General features: G+C 35.4%; 1 protein-coding gene and 2 long non-coding RNA genes across 11 annotated transcripts in view; 2 read left to right on the top strand and 1 right to left on the bottom strand.

Moving 5' to 3' along the window:
* The window catches only part of zgc:103755, an 86,977-nt gene that overhangs the window by 19,036 nt on the left and 45,415 nt on the right, over positions 1-22,526 (top strand). For 4 of the 8 annotated variants that reach the window (XM_087288965.1, XM_087288966.1, XM_087288964.1 and 1 more), the window contains exons 3-6: positions 2,191-2,330; positions 4,992-5,085; positions 5,535-5,696; positions 5,861-5,979. In XM_087288965.1, coding sequence (XP_087145091.1) covers positions 2,191-2,330; positions 4,992-5,085; positions 5,535-5,696; positions 5,861-5,979 — 515 coding nt within the window. Of the gene's footprint in view, positions 1-2,190; positions 2,331-4,991; positions 5,086-5,534; positions 5,697-5,860; positions 5,980-19,331; positions 21,243-22,526 lie in introns of those variants that run through there. The other 4 variants (NM_001006009.2, XM_087288969.1, XM_087288968.1 and 1 more) reach the window with 4 other exon arrangements.
* On the top strand, positions 8,911-10,661 carry si:dkeyp-52c3.1. The gene is made up of 3 exons (XR_015513824.1): positions 8,911-9,006; positions 9,641-9,681; positions 10,526-10,661. It is a non-coding gene; the product is annotated as a si:dkeyp-52c3.1 (long non-coding RNA).
* Positions 10,386-15,342, bottom strand: LOC103909086 (uncharacterized). 2 transcript variants are annotated; one of them, NR_200089.1, is made up of 3 exons: positions 15,087-15,342; positions 12,198-12,271; positions 10,386-12,086 (listed from the first exon to the last, which is right to left on the bottom strand). It is a non-coding gene; the product is annotated as an uncharacterized LOC103909086 (long non-coding RNA). The 2 variants fall into 2 exon arrangements; NR_200090.1 differs by having other exon boundaries at positions 10,386-12,271.

Raw genomic sequence — 22,526 nt, forward strand, 5'->3', positions numbered from 1 at the left:
GCCTTTCGCCACATTGCGCCGGGTGTATGATAGGGCCCCTTGTGTCTAAAAATTGCAGGACAATGAATCAAACTTCTAAAAAACATATTATTACATTTTCTATCTTTGATATCAACACCATCTAAAAAAATCTAATTTTTAACTGTTAGTTAGCTACAGATACTCCACACGCACACACGTGAAGAAATATGATGTAAACAACAGATTTACATTCTAAGAAGTGATTGGACTGTTCTTTACACGTGCAATGGATGGGAAGGGTAATTGGAAGTGTACAAAGGGTACAACTGGCTTGTTGCAGTTGTTTTTATTAACAAACCAATATTATAAAGCATATTCTAAACAACAGATCACAGGAAGCACCAAGCCACGGAAGAACACTGGACGATACGTTTTGTTTTTTTGTTTTTTCTGGGAACCGTTGCATCCCCAGCATTTTTACAGCAGTTTAATTCAGTGAATGTTTTCATCCCTAACATAACAAAAGGGTAGTAAATTTGAACAGTGCACAAGGGTTAAAACAAGATAATCCTAAGAACAAAATAATCTGGCAATGGGGATAGCAAAGTAATCTCCATTCAGAATTCAGCGGCTAGGATAGTTACCTGCTTGCGTACTTTTGATCACATAACTCCAATTCTTTTACACCTTCACTGGCTCCCTGTTGACTATCATATACAACACAAAATCCTTCTCTTAACATACAATGCTCTTCATAACTTGGCCCCTCCCTATCTTTCTGATCTTCTTCATTTGTACAGTACATTCCTTTGCGCTCACTGAGTTAATCTTCTGCTGAACTGTTGTCTGTCCCAAACTTTAAGATGAAGTCATTTGGTGGCAGCGCTGTACAGCACCAAAGTTGTGTAATTCCCTGCCTCTGCACATTCGCCAGATGGAATTTGTTTCCAATTTTAAATTTCAGATATTGTTTAGGATAGCTATTAATGATTTTCTGGTTTAATTTTTTTGATTGTCATTTTTACTGCTTGTATTTTAATGATGTGCTTGTGATCTGCTGTAAGGTGTCCTTTGGTGCTTCTAGAAAGGGATCTAAAAATAAAAGGTATTATTATTATTATTATTATTATTATTATTATTATTATTATTATTATTATTATTATTATTGTTATTATTATTATTACTATTACTATTATTACTATTATTATTACAACTATTATTATTATTATTATTATTATTATTATTATAACTATTATTATTATTATTATTGTTATTATTGTTATTATTATTATTATTATTATTACTATTATTATTATTACTACTACTATTATTATTATTACTATTATTATTATTATTATTATTATTATTTTTACTATTATTATTATTATTATTATTATTATTATTATTATTCAAGCTGAAAACTTTTTGCTTTTTTTTTGCTTACCCCATTGCACATCAAGACACTGGTAGCATCTTTTAGCTTTAAATTCCCTGTAAAATTAAAATAACCCGTTTTAGATGTATCAGGATGCTAGTCTTAACTGTCAGTTCAAGTTTAGCCATGAAACCTCCAACACTACATTGACCAGTGTTTCAGTTTTATTGTCCAACCCCTGTAGGTCAAACATTATGTGTCAAACCTACCTATTTTGACCACGATTGACTCTAATTTAAGCTGTGATTGGCCCAGTTAAGCTTTTTTTAAACTCTGAGATAGATTTGAACTGAAAAGGGGGCTTTCAAGACCCTTTAAGTGGGTCGCGGCAAAAATGCTGACATTCCTTTTATTTATCTCAGATTTTAACCTGCAGCTGTTTTATTTATTTATTTACTTATTTACAGTTTTCTCGCTTACTGGCTAATAAACAGCTTACTTAGCAGATTCTGATGTGTAGCTTTATTTATGGAAAACATTTCAGACTGTAAATCATGGACCCTGTTTAAACTGCTGTAAAAGTGAAGTATTGACAAGGTCATAGAGATTCTTTTCCAATTTTCTGCCTGTCAGCCCTGATACATCATTCTCTCTCTGTACTCGCTTCTCATTCACTCTCACACTTCTTTTTAATTTACATCAAACTGAGCTGATTAACTGCATTTGAGCGATCAGGGTTCTGGCCCGGCATGGGTGAATCTAAATTAATAGGTTTTTAAAATAATCATTTATACTGTTATAATAATTTAAAACTGTTCTTTTTTTTCTTTTTTCTTTTTTTTTTTTTTTGCCAGAGTTCTCTTTCTTTGACCCGAATGATCCTCTGTGTCAGGAGGTTCTGCAGGATCCCCAGACCACCGTTCCAGAGCTCTTTGCCGTCCTCAGGCAGTGGGTTCCCCAAGTCCAGCGGAATATTAGTATCATTGGTAATGAGGTCAGAACTATTTTTAAGTCTTGTGATTTTAAAGGAGAAACAAAACATGAAAAAGTCATTTAAATGTAATATTATATGTGCTTATAACATCTGTAGTCAACTAAAACTAAACCACACAAAAAAGTAGCTTGATTAAAAACAAGCATTGAAATGTTGAAAATGAAAATACTCCCACTGGCCACTTTATTAGGTACACCTGTCCAACTGCTCGTTATTGCAAATTTCTAATCAGCCAACATGGCAGCAATTCAATGTATTTAGGCATGTAGACATGGTCAAGACGATCTGCTGCAATTCAAAGCAAGCATCAGAATGGGGAAGAAAGGTGATTTAAGTGACTTTGAACGTGTCGTTATTTCTGGTGCCAGACGGGCTGGTGTGAAAATTTCAGAAACTGCTGATCTACTGGGATTTTCACACACAACCATCTCTAGGGTTTACAGAGAATGTTTAAAATATATATATATAAAATATGCAATGAGTGGCAGTTCTGTGGATGCAAATTCCTTGTTGATGCCGAAGGTCAGAGGAGAATGGCCAACAGTAACTCAAATAACCACTCGTTACAACTGTATGCAGAAGAGCTTCTCTGAATGCACAACACGTCCAACCTTGAGGCGGATAGGCCACAGCAGCAGAAGATTGGAAAAATGTTGCCTGGTCTGATGAGTCTCCATTTCTGCTGAGACATTCAGATGGTAGGGTCAGAATTTGGAATCAACAACATGAAAGCATGGATCCATCTTGCCTTGTATCAATGGTTCAGGCTGGTGGTGGTGTGGAGGATATTTTCTTGGCAAATGATGAGTATTGTTGCTGACCATGTCCGTCCCTTTATGACCACAGGGACTATCTTCTGATGGTTATTTCCAACAGGATAAAACGCCATGTCATAAAGCTCAAATCTTCTTAGACTGGTTTCTTAAATATGACAATGTGTTCACTGTACTCAAATGCCAATAGAGCACCTTTTTGAATGTGGTAGGAGATTGGCATCATGGATGTGCAGCCAGCAAATCAGCAGCAACTACATGATGCTATCATGTCAATTTGGAGCAAAATCTTTGAGGAATATTTCCAGTACCTTGTTGAATCTATGCCACGGAGAATTAAGGCAGTTCTGAAGGCAAAAGGGGGTCCAAGCGGGTAGTATCTAATAGAGTGAGTGCATATATATGTGTATATAATAAAACTAATTCCAATAATTCCATTATTTTACTCACCTTAAGATTATTATTTTTTTACATTGTAAACTTATTAGTAAAATATTATGTACTGTCATCATGGCAAAGACAAAAAAAAAAAAAAGATTAATTGATTTAGATTTGTTATTATTAAGCATTTGTACTTCATATTTTCATTTGTACTTTTCCAGGAGGATAAACTGTGAATATTTTTAAAACGTATGATGGGTTTTTGTGACATCTAGTGGATAAAAAGAGAAAAACACATAAATACGAAAACTTGCTTTTAACCATGGTAGGTCTTTTACTCCAGTATACTCTAATAAGTGTTAATATGTAACCATTTTGGATAAAATAAAAACATATATTATGTTTATATTAACTATGTGTTTGGCTATAGCCTTTTTGTTGCTTAAATGAATCTTTTAACACTATAAGTAAATAAATAATTGGTTCAGTAATTTTTTCAGGGAAGAAGATTTTAGAGTCAAAGAAAGTACATGCAAATTGATTTGATTTGAATTTATTTAATGAGAGATTGTCAAACAGATACAGTAGAAGTCAGAATTATTACCTCTTTTGTGAATTGTTATTTTTACTTATTTTATTATTATTATTATTATTTTCATATTTCCCAAATGATGTTTAACAGAGCAAGGAAATTTCCACAGTATGTCTGATAATATTTTTTGTTCTGGAGAAAGTCTTGTTTGTTTTATTTTCACTAGAATAAAAGCAGTTTTTAGGTTTTTTTAAAGCTATTTTAAGGTCCAAACTATTAGTCCCCTTAAGTAATACACACACACACACACACACACACACACACACACACACACACACACACACACACATATATATATATATATATATATATATATATATATATATATATATATATATATATATATATATATATATATATATATATATTTATAGTCTACAGAACAAACCATTATTATACAATGACTTTCCTTGTTACACTAATTTGCCAAATTAACCAGGTTAAGTCTTTAAATGTAATTTTTATCTGAATACTAGTACCTTAAATAAAAATATAATTAAATATTATTTACTTTCGTCATGGCAAAGATAAAATAAATCCGTTATTAGAGATTAATTATTAAAACTAATATGTTCAGAAATGTGTTGAAAAAAATCTTCTCTCCGTTAAACAGAAATTGGGGAAAAATTATACAGGTGGTCTAATAATTCTGACTTTCACTGTATATATTTGTGTGAAAAACACATTGACTGTTGAATTATACTTAAAAAAGCCAAGTAAACAGGGTCAATTTTAATTTCATGTTTTCTCACAGCTCTCATAAAACATACCCACACACTCCCCCACACTGCGTTTAGTGTCGGGCTTTGTGTACTGAAATATTACTTCTGCAGACTGTGTGTTTCTCTCTTTCAGCATGAAATCTTTTGCTGAATGTTCTTTAACTATTGAAGTGATATTTGCTTTGTTCTATAGATTCTAAAGCGAGGATGTGGTGTCAATGACAGAGATGGTCTTACGGACATGACGTTGCTTCACTATTGCTGCAAGGCTGGAGCGCCTGGCATAGGTGAGCATGTATTTATATGTAAATAAAACAAATCAATACAAATCTATTCAATTAACACCTTTTCTTAAACACTGCCAACAAAAAGTCTTAGAGTTTTTGTCTTGTTTTTAGTCCAAATATTCATTCATTAATTCATTCATTAATTCATTAATTCATTCATTCAGTCAGTCAGTCAGTCAGTCAGTCAGTCAGTCAGTCAGTCATATATATATATATAGATGCACATTTATATCGAATTAATTCAAACTTTTTTTTTTATTTAAGAGAGTACAACTGTAAACAGAGGCAAAATGAGAACGCCATCTCATCATAACTCAAAAAAAAAAACAATTTTTCAAGAAAATAAAATGTTTATGAAATACTTGTTGTAAGAATTTTCAGATATCTGGACTCGAAATAAGATGAAAATCATGTTACATCAACATTATATATTTCGACGTTTACCACAGGTGATGCTGAGAGCGCTGCTGGTTTCGCCCATCAGCTGTTATCACTGGGAGCCGAGCCATCTTTACGCAGCCGTTGGACAAACATGAACGCTCTCCACTATGCTGCGTATTTTGACGTCCCTCCTCTTATTCAAGTGGTTCTGCAGGCGTCACAGCCGGGAGGTGAGAAGAGAGTTAATGGAATAACAGTGAGAGTCAAAAAACACACTGGTGGACAAATGCAAGTTTTTAATGTGATGATGATGATGATGATGATGGTGTGTGTGTGTGCGTGCGTGCGTGCGTGCGTGCGTGCGTGCGTGCGTGTGTGGTCTGTTGTGTTTCAGAGGTGGATTCCACCTGCAGTGATTTTGACTTCGGCACTGCTTTGCACATCGCCGCCTCAAATCTGTGCACCTCTGCTGTCAGGTGTCTGCTGGAACTGGGAGCCAACCCTGCATTTAAGGTTTGTGATTTTTCTGCACACCTGTTAACAAAGCAAACTGAAATCTGACTTTCTTTGATCGATGTTCAAAACTTGCATCATGTCATGCCCTTTTTGCCTATATTAATAGTAATAATAATAATAATAATAATAATAATAATAATTATTATTATTATTAGTAGTAGTAGTAATGTTATCATTTATTAATATTAAGGATTGTTATTATATTATACATGCTATTATTGCTATGATTTATTATTTATGATAATAATAATAATAATAATAATAATAATAATAAAATAATAATAATAATAATAATAATAATAATAAATATATTATTAATAATACAATAATAATAATAATAATAATAATAATAATAATAATAATAATAATAATAATAATAAATAATAATAACAATAATTATGAATAATAATAATAATGATAATAATAATAATAATAATAATAATAAAATAAAATTATGTTATTGTAGTCATAGTTTAAACGTTTTTCTATGGATGAATGGACTGATAAAAAAGATGGATAAAGTAGTCACACAGAGTCAGAATGACGCACACAATCTCTCTCTCACACACACACACACACACACACACACACATACTCTTCACAGCCAGCTTTATTATTTTCCTTTCAGTTTGTCCCATCAGCACAGTGGTAAATTAACCATGCTCATTTCTCTCTCTGAACTCATTTTGCACTCACAGAGCGTCACTGCCAGGGGTCATTCTCCTCACAAACAGCAGATGTCACTGAATTATTGATATTATTTAAACTTTTGTCAATTGCGTGCGTTCGAGTTCAGCAGGCCTTTTAGTAGGGCATTAGTCAGAGAGGTTTGTTTACGAGTAAAGGGTTTATCAGGTTCTGCTGCCAGGACATAAAATAGAAACTGGCGTGATGCTCGACTTTTGCTGTCTTTCTGTTTTTGTTTTTCCATTTTGTTGTGAGGGAGCCAGAGTTTTCCATCCTTCATTTTTACCCAGCATTATCTCTGCCAGTAGTGTGGGGTGTTTGTTGCCAGTGTATTTTTTTATTTTTTCTTCTCTCTGGGCATCTGTCCATTCCTCGTCAGTCAGGATATGTTATTTTTTTTTATTGCTCAGTTTTTGTTCCTCAACTGACAATCTAATAAAGATATCATCGGTGTGTGGGACAAACATCAAATCATCTGATAATGTTGTAACAGCAGGCTTGGCAGACTTACATGATGGCACAGAGCTTTCTGGAGTAGCTGAGGTTTAGGCATAAAAATATGCCTCGTTGCCAAGCAACACCACTGACAATAGAAAACAAAGGTATAATATATGAGGTGAAGGACTTTAGAAAAGAGCAGACTCTTGATGCTTATTGTCTTTAAGAACACCAAAAATTGTTCTTAAAGTTGGGGGTCTCTCCTTGAATATATGGAAATGTGTCCTCCCTGTGTACTGGATGATATACTTCCTGACAAAAGTCACGCGTTGTTCCCTTATAGATAGGGTGAGGAGCTCTTTCACCCAGGAGAAGCTCAGAATTGTGTGCAATGAAATGAAATGGCTTAGGAAATTAGTATTGAAAACATGAAGAAAGAGGTGTAAAAAAGCAGTGAAAGCCCAGACAGCAGCTGGAATCTCTCAGTAGTTATTCAACAGCCCTCTGCCCTTCCACAGTGTAAACTTGTACTAGCTGCTTCAGTCCAACATCTACATTACCAGGATGATAAAGATGAAATCATTTTCTGATGTTGATGTAACAATGTTGTAAATACTGTCATACCGCAATAGTAATTTTTTTCAATATTACCGTAGGCGCATGACTCAATAAAACTATATTTCTGAGAAAAGTTTGTTTAGGCGAATGAAGCGAACCGGAGGTAGCGGGGACTACAATTCCCATCAGCCCAAGCGTGGCTATCATCCTTTGCGATCTGTTGTTACTACAGATCCAGTAATGCGGAAATGGAGTGTGTTGCTAGTAGCGGGGAAGAAAAAGAGCTGGAAATGATCGAACCTAAAGCGGGGTTTAAATCGGATGTGTGGAAGCATTTCGGTTTCTTTCTAAAAAGATACGAAAAAGGAGAAAAGGTGACAAAGACAAAAAGAGTATGCAGGCACTGCCAGACTGTGGTGAAATATAAGTCGGGGAATACTATGAAGGTATTTTTGGTGCAAAACTCCCAGGCAGCTGTAAAAGTGTCATTTGTAGTTGTAAAAAATAGCCACACATGTGTATCAGTAAATTTGTACTCGCAGAGCAAATTTGCAAATGCGTATCAGTAAATTTGTACTCGCAGAGCAAATTTGCAAATGTGTAGGTATTTTTTGTCTCCAACAAACACAACGCAACATTTACACCTGCACAAATTCTTCAGTACAGGTGCACAAATCCCATCGGACGAATCACAAATGCAGAAACTCATCCGCTCATGTTCTTTGCTACTATTGTTGCAGTGAATATGGTGCAAAACACATTCACACACCTGCATCCAGAAATGTGAAGTCACAGACAAAACTTGCACATCTGTAGATTAGAATGTGTATCCGCACAAAGAGAGCTGAACGTGTGTAGAATGTTTGATTATTTTTTTTCTAAGCACGAACACAAATATGTTCCTGCAACTGCTCAAATCTGCCGCTACAAGTCTCAAGCGCTGTTTTTCACTTGCAAATCTACATTTCGCTCTCTCGCTCTTCTGCACCAAAAATCACTGTGACATTTGGTGCAAAAGTTACTTGTGTATCTGCCAACCAAAACGTGGGCTCTCAGAGAAATTCAGCCAATAGGGGATGGGGCGTGACGTCACCGCTCTAGCGCTGCGGAGGCTGAACGTCGAAACCGAAACCCCCTTTGCGAGATTCGCTGCATCTATACCTGATTTGCGTTCAAAAATGCCTGCTTAATTATTTCATAGTAGGAGCAAACATGCCTTAAGAAAAGGAGTAGGTTTGAAACTTTAGTAACCATAAAAAGTACGCCAGGTGGATGCCTTTCTACTCCAGGAAGCCGCAGCCTACGGCCTGAAGGAGGAAGAGGACGCGGTCAGTTTGAAATGTGAGTATTAAACCAAAGACAGTTCTTTGTGTTAAACTCGTATTTGTTGAGCTAAGTTACTGTACAGTGCACTGTAGAATTGCTGAGGGTGTAAAGAGGCTTTAAATTATAGTCTATTTCATTTCGCTGTAAATGTTGACTGTGTAATGTTACGGTCTCCAATCAGCACATATAAAGTAACGTTTCAAAGGTAAAAAAGATTATTATCAAATGTCTGACAGAAAAATGTGAAGTATTGCAGATCACAAGACTAAACAGACATCTGAGTGAGTGATGTATTTGTGCTGATGTAGAATCTGCTGTCAATTGACTGTTGCCAATACTGTTTAAATTAGATACATGTATTCTTACTAAAAGAGAATAAAGGGTCATTTGTTTAATCTGTGCATCAGTATATAGTTGATCACTTGAGTAAGGTTTGTGTTACATCAGCAACTACACCAACATGTTATTTGAGCATGTGAATCAGAGGTGATTTATTCTAGTCTTTATGTTACAGGGAGGCTTTTATTGAGTACAGTACAGAAACTACAAAAACATATTTTACATTTGCTATTTATTATTAGTTATTGTATTTTCAAACAGTGTTTACATTAGCTTTCTGATTACTGGTGTGTGTGTGCTTTTTCTGCAGAGCTGAATCGATGACATCCTGATAGCAGCAATACAATTAAGGTACGTTTTCATTGCTTCATTTTTTAAAACCACTTATAGTTGTACAGTTTGATGTTAGTTTAAATATAACTATGTTAGTGATCAGTATTCATACCTAGGATAACAATTCTTGTTTTACGAAAGGTAACTTGGCTTGCTTGCCCTAATGTCATGTTTGCTATTTAGTCTCATCACATAATATGATTAAACTATTTAATTCATAAGCTATATTTATTTTAGAAAAATGGCAGACCAGGGTGCATCCAATGCATTGAGGTGAAGTTGGTTTTATAGTTGCACATTCTGACTTTCTTCTTAATAATTTAATTTCAGAAAAAGATTTTCAAATTCTATATAGGGAAATCATATTAGCAGCCAATGACTATCAAAATACAGCACTGTCCACAGTCAAATAAATATTAGTTCTAATGTTGTTTTGAAGTCATTCAGACCAAATATTTAAAGTACCATGGTAAACAATATAGGGACCATTAAAATGTTTAAATGCAAATATAAACCATCTTTACCTTAATAACTAACGCTACCATGTTTTATGATTCATTTTACACTCCAAAAAATGTATGTTTACTTAACATTTTTACCAAGAATGTATTGCTAGTAATGATAAATGTGGACAATTAACTAAGTAAATCTACTAGTAGTCACTAGACAATGCATCTTATTTTCTTACATTTCTGTTAAACAATGGAAATGCATACAATATTGAAAGAATTATCATTATTTATTGAAAACAAACAGAAACATAATTATATTATTAAAAGAATGAATATGAGTAATCATGACAAATAAATACAAGTCACCAACACATGAAACCAAGCTTTATTCTAACAGTGATGTATTACAGACAGAAGCCCATGTTTTGCTGTATCTCCACACAGCTGGGCCAGTTCTTCAGATGATCAGAGGGACTTCGCCATCATCACATCCCTCATTGCTGCAGTCAGACTGAAACAGGACGGTGATGCATGGCAGTCCATGCCCGAGATACGGATGATGAAGAGACCACAGCAACATCTGGGGCCTCATGTATCAACGCTGCGTACGCACAAAAACTTTGCGTACGCCAGGTTTCACGCTCAGAATCGCTCACGTTTGGATTTACTAACAATGAACTGAACGTGGGAATGTGCGCAGGTTCACGGCAGCTTTTTGGCAGGCGTACGCACATTTTTTGTGCGTGTCTGTTTTATTTCCATTGGCGACTCCTAGAGGCAGTTGTGTTAAATTCTTCTCTACAAAGTGTCTGAGCCTTGCAATGGCAGCTGTATGAGACGGGTTCATCTAGTAGGTATGTAAGATTTCCATACCATACAGTTGACCAGCTAAACATTAAAGCACAATTTGCAGCGGTCGCCTGTCTTCCCAATGTAATCTGAGCGATCTACTGCACGCACATTGCTATATAGACACTATCTGAAGATGAATTTGCAAGCGTGAATCAGAAACATTTCCATTCAATAAATGTGCAAATAAAATATGATGCACAAACTTATTGATGATTCCTACTTGTCTTTCTCGTGATAAATAGTGGGCAAAATCTGATATGTAGCGGGGGAAAAAAGAAGAAAGAGATCATCAGACGCTGGATTCGAGCCGAGTTCATGCTCGAACGTGTCAAAACATGATCACATGCGTCTTACGAGCGTGCCACTGAGACTGTTCAGAGTGCTGCAACAGTTTACAGATATAAACCAGACTATGTTTTTTTAAATGCACTCAGTGCGATGTTCAGACCCAACTGTGTTAACCGTATCAGCTAAACTCTCCCACTCTATTTTTTTTTCTTTTGTTGTTAATTCCGAAAAACAAACTTGCAAATAACACCGCTTTTCTCCGGTCTACCTCCGAAAGCAGCACCTCCATTTCACATTCTGTTCAAAGTTTCTCTTTTTGCTTGCTTTTTCCATTGCTTTTTCGTTGGGTTTTGCCATTAGCATAGTCATTAGCATATTCATACGGGGGAGGAGGCAGGGAGGGGTTTTGTGCTCGTGCATGTTGCGCTCAGTTTCACGTTCATTCAGATGTACAAAAGAATATGCGTGAGATTCGGCGTACGCAGTGTTTCATACATCTGAATTTTTTTCTGCGTACGCACATTTAAAGCTTTGTGCGTACGCAATGTTTTAGTAAGATTTCCACGCAAGTCTTCGTACATGAGGCCCCTGGTCCAGATGAGGACACAAGGGCATGTGGACTGATGCAGGGTCTCGTTCAGTTCACTACAGGAGAACAGGAGTGGCTAAACTCAGTCTAGAACTGCTGCTGTCTTGCAGAGTTTAGTTGAAGTTGACTCTAAACTCTGCAGGACACCAGCTGTCCAGAACTGAGTTTGGGCACCCCTGCATTACAGCATTTCCAAGATGCTGCTGCATGTGGACTTCTTTACCCTCACCACACACACCAATCTGCAGATATTTCAGATCAAACAAAACATAAAAAACATTCAAAAAACAATGTCATTTTACTGTACAATGTGTCATTTGATTTCTGTAGTGCTAGTAATAAAATTATCCTACCTCTTATTTTGGATTCTTTTTTCCTCAAATGTGTTAGTTCCCTTGTCTACAGGTCCAGCTCTATCACAACAGCTCTGCAGAAAAAGCCCACACACAACATTAATCAGAAAGCTGATGTAATCACTGTTTGAAAATACAATAACTAATAATAATAATAAATAGCAAATGTAAAATATGTTTTTTTATTTTCTGTACTGTACTCAATAAAAGCCTCCCTGTAACATAGAGACTAGAATAAATCACCTCTGTCATCAGGCCCGGCTCTAGCTTGGAACTTTAGGGTGGGCAAATTAAAAAAATAAACAAATTATATATATATATATATATATATATATATATATATATATATATATATATATATATATATATATATATATATATATATATATATATATATAATAAAATAATTTATAGTATTCTCTGTCATTCTGATAAAGCAAACTAACTTTTATTTTAAAACTAGTATTTGTACTGCAGATTCTATTTATGTCACTGTTTGCTTGCTTACGTGATGTTTCCAAGTTTTGCAAGAAAACTCCAGAAAAACATGTTGCTCTCCATGAACTATATGGGTGATTCTGTAGTTGCAGGTACATTTAGTGACCAAAGCCATCCTTTTTTCAGCTTTTAAAAAAAATTGTTACATTACATTGTTACATTTTTGATTATTTATTTATAAAATGTGTTCATCATTTTCAAAGATCACATTACCAAAAATCACGATTTCTTGATTTACAAATTAGCCAGTACATATTTCCATCATGCAAAAATAATTTATTTTGCTTTTCTTTAAAGAAAAAATCACCAATATTTTAATTTTAAATGTTTAAACTGTAAACTGTCAATGCTATTATTATCACAATTACAAAAGGAAAACTGAATATTTCATTAATCACATATTTTACAAATAAAAAAATATTTTAAGCCTGATTTCATTAGTATCATGTGATCTTTGCAGTTATAGCAAGTAAAAGGTTTTGCTAAAAAGTTGTAAAACTAAATTACTGTCAATTCAGTTTAAATTTAGTAACTACACATTACGATTTTTCTTGCTATGATTTATTATTATTTCTAAACATTACTAAAGTCATCCATGACAGAGTTGACAAACAATATAAAACTTTTTATTCCCTAAAACATTTAATCATTTGTACAGCAAAAGCTGAATTATAAAAATTAAATATGTTTTAACTTTAGTGTTGGAATTTACAACCTTAAGATGATACCTTTAAAGAACTTCAACATTCCATACTGTTTTCTATAATTTGTCATTTAAAAAAAAATCTTAATGTTGTTATTATTATTTAATGCACCAGAGCCAATATAGACATTAATATTTTTTTATAACTAACAAACAAATTTTTGAATAGCAGATTTTCTTTGCATATTAGCCTACTTATTAGTGATAGCTAATACAGTATCATTTATAGCCTATCAAAAAAAATCTAATTTATTTCGCATATAACATGTTTTAATAAACACACACATGGCGTTTCATGTGCTTTATCATGGCGCTCTGTGTGCGTCGACCTGCTCCCTGAAACATCTTGAATTATCAAGATTTATTCTATTCATTATTGAATTCTGAATTTTTAATATTGTATTGCACTATTGTTGAGCACAGCAGTGAACAGTAACAGTTTAAGATATCTTGTGTATGATTTTGACGTTTTTCCCTTATCAGTTAAAAAGTCCAATAACAGAGAGATCACATATGATAATTTGAGAGATTTAAAGGGGAAAAAAGACAACACGTCAATCGATAGCACGTTACACGGCTTTCGTATCTAATAAATCGAGTCAGTGATATTGAAATGAGTTCAGTTACTAACATCTCCAAATTTACAGATGAGGTACACACAGCAGCGCGCGTCAAGAGAAGAGCGCGCATTTAGAGAGAGCAAAGCGAAAGCAAGATTATGTGTGGATATGTGTCTATATAAAATATTGATGTTTTTGACACAAACTGCAACAAAGTGCTTTGCACTGGTGTTTGAATTGTGTATGTTGCACTTTGCACGAACTTTACTACTGAAACTGCCTGTGATCTGTCCGTTTCTGTGCGTCATTAACAGACTAATTAATATTTGCTCTTTCCGTGAGAAAAATGCTATAATGTTTAAGCGGGCCCAATACATCTCCTGATTATCTCACAGTGCTGTTTAACTGTTTGTGTTCTTTAAGACTTTCTATTGTATGAAATACGACTGCATGAACTGATATTAAAGGGAGGTGCATTTGGTAATGCGCGTTCAGACGCGTGATGCGCACAGAAATCTGCGCTCTATGCTGAATTACTTTCTCTTTCATCTTTTGCAGCCTGAATTGATTAAAATTATTAAAACTAATATTTTTTATATTTAAATCTAATATTTAATTTAATATTTAATTAATATTTATCTAATATTTTAATCAAGATTGTAAATGAGTCTGGCTTGCCAAAACGTGTTTTTTTGAAGCTCACGCGGTCACAAATCCTCAAGTGATCAACTATATACTGATGCACAGATTAAACAAATGACCCTTTATTCTCTTTTAGTAAGAATACATGTATCTAATTTAAACAGTATTGGCAACAGTCAATTGACAGCAGATTCTACATCAGCACAAATACATCACTCACTCAGATGTCTGTTTAGTCTTGTGATCTGCAATACTTCACATTTTTCTGTCAGACATTTGATAATAATCTTTTTTACCTTTGAAACGTTACTTTATATGTGCTGATTGGAGACCGTAACATTACACAGTCAACATTTACAGCGAAATGAAATAGACTATAATTTAAAGCCTCTTTACACCCTCAGCAATTCTACAGTGCACTGTACATTAACTTAGCTCAACAAATACGAGTTTAACACAAAGAACTGTCTTTGGTTTAATACTCACATTTCAAACTGACCGCGTCCTCTTCCTCCTTCAGGCCGTAGGCTGCGGCTTCCTGGAGTAGAAAGGCATCCACCTGGCGTACTTTTTATGGTTACTAAAGTTTCAAACCTACTCCTTTTCTTAAGGCATGTTTGCTCCTACTATGAAATAATTAAGCTGGCATTTTTGAACGCAAATCAGGTATAGATGCAGCGAATCTCGCAAAGGGGGTTTCGGTTTCGACGTTCAGCCTCCGCAGCGCTAGAGCGGTGACGTCACGCCCCATCCCCTATTGGCTGAATTTCTCTGAGAGCCCACGTTTTGGTTGGCAGATACACAAGTAACTTTTGCACCAAATGTCACAGTGATTTTTGGTGCAGAAGAGCGAGAGAGCGTAATGTAGATTTGCAAGTGAAAAACAGCGCTTGAGACTCGTAGCGGCAGATTTGAGCAGTTGCAGGAACATATTTGTGTTCGTGCTTAGAAAAAAAATAATCAAACATTCTACACACGTTCAGCTCTCTTTGTGCGGATACACATTCTAATCTACAGATGTACAAGTTTTGTCTGTGACTTCACATTTCTGGATGCAGGTGTGTGAATGTGTTTTGCACCATATTCACTGCAACAATAGTAGCAAAGAACATGAGCGGATGAGTTTCTGCATTTGTGATTCGTCCGATGGGATTTGTGCACCTGTACTGAAGAATTTGTGCAGGTGTAAATGTTGCGTTGTGTTTGTTGGAGACAAAAAATACCTACACATTTGCAAATTTGCTCTGCGAGTACAAATTTACTGATACGCATTTGCAAATTTGCTCTGCGAGTACAAATTTACTGATACACATGTGTGGCTATTTTTTACAACTACAAATGACACTTTTACAGCTGCTTGGGAGTTTTGCACCAAAAATACCTTCATAGAATACGGCTAAAAACAGTCATGGGGACTGCAGAATACAGCACACTTGTTAGATTGATGCAGACATTGAATGGTACCGTAAAGAGACCTCTATCTCACTCATGGCTTGTCCTCTCAAGTGGTGGAAAGACAATGCACAACGTTACCCACTGCTGTCAACCTTGGCTAAATCATATCTCTTTGTCCCAGAAACCTCAGTCCCAAATGAGAGGGGTTTTTTTTCTGTTGCAGGGGACATGCCCAGAGATCCCAGCTTTTACCAGATTATAGTTATATGATAATTTTCCTTTGAAAACCCATCTCTAAGTGAGTGAGTGATTAAATGTTGAATGTGATGAGTTTTCAACAATACTAAATTGAAACTTTGTTTTTTTATATGGTTTAATAGTTTTTTTTGTTATTAAAATTGAAAAATTGAAGTTCCTGTTTCGAAACTTACAGGTAGATGGCTAATTTGTATGTCATTGATATGTTCAGTGCTAAGGTAAATAAACACTTTTGGCACTTTTTTCGAGTGCAAATTTTGACTCTACCATCTGAATGTTACAGCAGAAATCGACACTCATCAGACCAGGCAACATTTTTACAATTTCCTATTGTACAATTTTGGTGTGTCTGTGTAAATTGTAGCCTCAGTTTCCTGTTCTTAGCTCACATGAGTGGCACCCGATGTGATCTTCTGCTGCTGTAGCCCATCCGTCTTAAGGTTGGAAGTGTTGTGTGTTTAAATATGCTTTTCTGCATACCTCGGTTGTAACGAGTAGTTATTTGAGTTACTGTTGCCTTTCTATAAGCTTAAACCAGTCTGGCCATACTCCTCTACCCTCTGGCATCAACAAGGCATTTGCGCCAACAGAACTGCCACTCACTGAGTATTCTGTCTTTTTCTGACCATCCTCTGTAAACCCTAAAGATGGTTATTTGTGTAAATACACAACAACATCTGGCACCAACAACCATGTCACGTTCAAAGTGACCTAAATTACCTTTAATCCCAATACTGATGCTCAGTTTGAACTGCAGCAGATCGTCTTGACCATGTCTGCATGCCTAAATACATTGAATTGCTGCCATGTTGGCTGATTAGAAATTTGCATTAACGAGCAGTTAGACTACTGTACCTAATAAAGTGGCCGATGAGAGTAAGAAATTTTACCTTGTTTCACTTGTTTTGCTCTTGACTACAGTGTTTCTGTTTTATTTGTATATATTTTTTGCCTCTGTTGTCTCCCCTGCCAGTGGATTAATATTACATTTTTTTCTGAATAATCCTTCATCTGACAATTGTTCATTATTATTATTATTATTATTATTATTATTATTATTATTATTATTATTATTATTATGACAGTACTTTAACAGAGAAGCTGATCATTCTGCTGATGCTTTTGTTAACCACTAGAGTGCAATCTTGTGCTGCAAAAACACTATTAAGGGAGCATTGAAATGGCCTGATCCCTTTTTTTTTGTCTCAGCTTCAGTGTCAGGAAATATAATGTTGTTGTTTTGCTCTTTGATACCAGAGGAGCATAATCAAATATCACCTTTGAATAATTGTTGAAATCCCTGCACTGCATAAGCGGCGATCGAGGCAGTGCGCCATTTCGCACTAATTTTGTTTGGACAAAAACAATAATTTGGCTGACTGGCTGTATTTGCCAGCTTGCCACGGCCATGCCAATTTCTAAGCTGAACTTTATCTCCTGAGCATCATTTCATCATTAGCAAACCACTCAGGCCTGCCGGACAGAAGATGTTTTATTTTTATTGACTCGCAATGATGAGTCAGCATGTAATGTGTATGTGTATATACACGTATGTGCATGATTTACTGTGCAGGGATATGGATTAGAACACACGCACACACTCTTCTCTGGAAGAAGAGACAGTACTGTCTCAATGTGATCTCCTGGCTAAATAAAGGAAATGGATTAGAAAGTGGATAATGCATTTAAACATGTTATTATCGTATGAATTAACCTATTTTAAATGCAAAGCAATTGACATTTCTCAAAATGAGGAACAACAGAGTTATAAATAAGCATAATTTCTGCAACAAGAATCAGTCCAAGGCACTCGAGTAAAGTGAAAAAATTAAAAAGCCTTTATTCACATGGCTAGATCTCCAAAAACCAACGCGTTTCGGCAGAAGTCTGCCTTCATCAGTCTAACAGTCTGTTACCCTGATGAAGGCAGACTTCTGCCGAAACGCGTTGGTTTTTGGAGATCTAGCCATGTGAATAAAGGCTTTTTAATTTTTTCACTTTACTCGAGTGCCTTGGACTGATTCTTGTTGCAGATTTGACGAATCCCTTACCCAAAGAGCACCGACCATACATTTGAACTTACCCCAGAGCGCTTTTTGTTTTGTTTTTTCTGAAGCATAATTTCTATCTGAATGACTTTTTTCAGTAACTAGTAATCAAATAAACTACGCTTACCACTCCATTACCATCACTGGCAATAAAATTCATCATTACATAACTGATAGATATTTTGCAAATGAGTTTACTGATTCGGTTTTCATCTCTCTCTCTCTCTCTCTCTCTCTCTCTCTCTCTCCCTTCACTGGTGTTTGTGTGTGCTTGTGTGCGTGCGTGCGTGTGTGCGTGTGTGTATGTGTGTGTGGGGACATAACTGATGATCATTGCCGTGTGTGTTTGTATTTAGAGTTTCACAAGGTTGTATTTATTTATTTTTGACATTGTTTCTTTTATAAAGTAACACAGTAGTTACTTTCCCTGGTGATTAGTTACTTTTATAATGATGTAATCCAGTTAAGTTTTGTGAGTAGTAACTGGTAACTGTAACTAATTACTTTTTTAAAGTAATGTGCCTAACACTGAGTACTTCAAACTTCTCATATGCTGCGTACAAGTGTTGTGCTAACAAAGCCGTGTTGTGGTGAAGGTGATAAACATTTATTCAGCTCCGCTTTTGGATGTAGTCCAATATTAACTTTAGCTGACGGAGATATAACCCGAGCATGGGATTCAAAAAGTACCAGTTGTCAGGATATTCAGACCTACAGTTAGCATATCTCCTGTCACTGTTCTCCTATAAATCTATCTTTTGGATATATATAGGTAGGCAAGTAAAAAAGAGAAATAAGCAGTAAAAATGCATTCTATATAAGGAAAAAGTACATTTATTTATATATAAAAAAAAATAGAGTGTAATTTTACTAAATTGTACCTCAAATTCATGCCCTATGGTGTCACATGGCAAAAATAAAGAATATATATTTTCTTAAATTCATTCATTTATTCATTTTCTTGTCGGCTTAGTCCCTTTATTAATCCGGGGTTGCCACAGCGGAATGAACCGCCAACTTATCCAGCAAGTTTTTACGCAGCGGATGCCCTTCCAGCCGCAACCCATCTCTGGGAAACATCCACATACACATTCAAACACACACTCATACACTACGGACAATTTAGCCGACCCAATTCACCTGTACCGCATGTCTTTGGACTGTTAGGGAAACCGGAGCACCCGGAGGAAACCCACGCGAAGGCAGGGAGAACATGCAAACTCCACACAGAAACGCCAACTGAGCCGAGGTTCGAACCAGCGACCCAGCGACCTTCTTGCTATGAGGCAACAGCACTACCTACTACGCCATTGCCTCGCCCCAAAACTTTTAATAATATGCAAAAAAATTTAAGTGATGTATCTTGATTGCTGTACCCTTATCCTCATACTTGCTGAACATTTTCAGTAAATAGGGTTTCACAGCAAATGACAACGAAACTTAGGTGAAAAATTTTCAGTCACAAGATCTTAAAAGGGTTCCTTCACCTAATTGCAGTTTTACACAGAATTGACTGATTTAAAATTAGCATAAAGTGTCACATTAGAGGACATTGTTTTAAATTAAGTGACAAAATGTAGGAAGTTCTTATGGATGAAAAAAATACTGTGATTTACTGAAGTAGATACTTAAATATTATTAGGGGTAAATACCTGAGGTATTTATTAATGTTTTTAGCATTTATTTATTTATTTATTTATTTATTTATTTATTTATTTATTTATTTATTTATTTATTTATTTTTGTTTTACTTAGAGATGTAATTTATTGAACTATACTTGAGAGAGTGCTATTCAAATAATAAGTCTTTGAGAATGGGTTTCCCAAGCCAGGTGGCGCATTAGAGCAGGGGCTCATCTCCTGTTTCCAAAATGCATCACACACTGCTTGATAAACTGTTCTATGATAATTGGTGATGAAAATAAATGATGTTCAATAAGATGCACTTGTGTTTACTAACTGTTTATTCAGTTACACATGATGTTTGAACTGTAGGCCTACATAAGCTTAAACAGCTATTTTTTTATTTTTTTTGATTACCTTTATCCGACTAAAGTCATAACTGACCAAAACAGAAACGGAATTAAGACATGTGGAGTATGCATATATTAGAAAAATGATTAAAGTAAACACTGCGATCAAACTATTACCGTCATGTAGGACTTTTCGCCAAATTTTCCGACAAGATCCACACACATGGCTGTCAGTAAAGTACCGAACATACACACACAATCACAGACATTGTTTTTTCTTTCCATTCGACGAGCGTTATTAAATTCCATAACACTCTCACCAGTCCTTATTCCTTATTTGCGTCTAATAGCCCAGTGAGTAAGTAAAAGTGCCGAACTGCAGTTAAACTCAGGGATCCTGCTGAATTGATTCAGAAGGACACTTTTTTGTCAGAGGGCTCACCAGTCAGGTACTGTATACATCCGCGCTAAAATATCAAGGTGAAAGTCATCAAGCTTGTGGAGAATAGACCCAGCTCCCAAAACAACTTTGAGACAAGATTGAGAACAGCGATATTATTTTTATTGCGCGATAAGAGTCTCACATTAACGCAGCACGTTAACGGCGATAACGGCCCACCTCTAGAAAATTGACTCACTATTTAATAATTCTTAAAGGGATATAAACCTTTATGAATTACTTCCATAGTAGGAAAAACAAATGGAAGTCACTGGTTTGCAGCTTTCTTCAGAATATCTTTGTGTTCAACGAAAGAAAGACACTCATAAAGGTTTAAAACAAGTAAAATGATAACAGGATTTTTTATTTTTCTTCCTTTAAGGCCCTCTCCCATCAAGAAGCATGTTTAGTGTGAAAACTCAATACGATAAACATCATTTGAATAAGAGGCTGTAAAATGCTTCTCTTCAGGCTAACACAAACTATGTTCGGAAAAAATCCATCTGCATAAAATAAAAATATTAATGTCTCTTGTTTTCTCTGCCTTTTTATGCATTTGAACTTGATGTAATGTATTTTGGGATTCCATTATCTAGAAAGGATACATGTGATGTTACTAAATCAGCCAAACCACCATTATTTTTTTTTCTGTTCTTAAACTCAGTCTGTTTAGAATTGGAGGGCATTCATGGCCTTAAAAATAGTTTCTAGGTAGGAAGCTGCCTAGCGCTGCTGTCTCACGCTCTGATAGTAAAAGACCCGGTTGATGTATGGAGCTGCATGAGGCACAACATCACCCAGCGGTGTTGTTTATCTATGATTCCATTACAAATTGAGAGCCCTTAGTTTCCAGTTGTCTGGCGCTGTACATTTATATGTGACTAAAGATGGAAATCTATTCCTGCCATCTAAGAAGTGTGTGCTGTATCAAGCTTTTCTTGAGGTTTACAGAATGATGTCCCAATCATGGACACCCCCACTCTTCATAATAAGCGCCGAGTATGATGCTGGTGGAATGGGCAAACACATTAAGCTTAAAGCCTGCAGAGAGCCAATGGGCCGAGAAAAGCAAAACAGTTACAGTTATTGCTCGCTAGTCAGGCCATGTCAAGGACAATGCGTTTTATTCGGCCATCTTCCTTGTCTGGTTCCAGATCGGTGCCTGCTACAACATATTGTTGAATAAGACAGAAGGGAACAGGAAGTCCACTACTCAGGCAGCTGGCCGTGTGAAACATAAATAAATGTGGTTGAGGCATGTTGCAGTGAAAGCATTGAGTTGTCTGGCCGCAGGGGGCTGATGAGACATAATGATGAACATTTTAATCTTAGCCTGCCCTATTCTTGGCAATCTGGGATTCACTTTTGCTTACACCTGAATTTTGGTGTATCTGCATGACTTTAAAATGTACAGAGTTGAAATTGAATCGGCAAAGAGGAACAAAGACACAAAACATACATAATATGCATTGGTACATAAGTCTACTAAGTCATATGACTACAGTCAGAAAAAAAGAAAGAAAGAAAGAAAGAAAGAAAGAAAGAAAGAAAGAAAGAAAGAAAGAAAGAAAGAAAGAAAGAAAGAAAGAAAGAAAGAAAGAAAGAAAGAAAGAAAGAAGTTCATGTTTGGCAGCAACAAGGAAAAAAATTGATACAATATACTAAACTGTTCTCTGATGTCTTTGTGGAAGGAATGTGGCTTAGGTAAGTTCCAGAAAAATGGTTTTACATGTCCATTTACAATCTTTTGAATCTATCCTAGTATGATACAGTTGGTTTTGACCATATTTGAAGTGTCATGAATATTAATGAG

This window comes from Danio rerio, chromosome 17, assembly GCF_052040795.2.
Source record: "Danio rerio strain M-AB ecotype USA chromosome 17, GRCz13ab, whole genome shotgun sequence".
Taxonomy (NCBI): domain Eukaryota; kingdom Metazoa; phylum Chordata; class Actinopteri; order Cypriniformes; family Danionidae; genus Danio; species Danio rerio.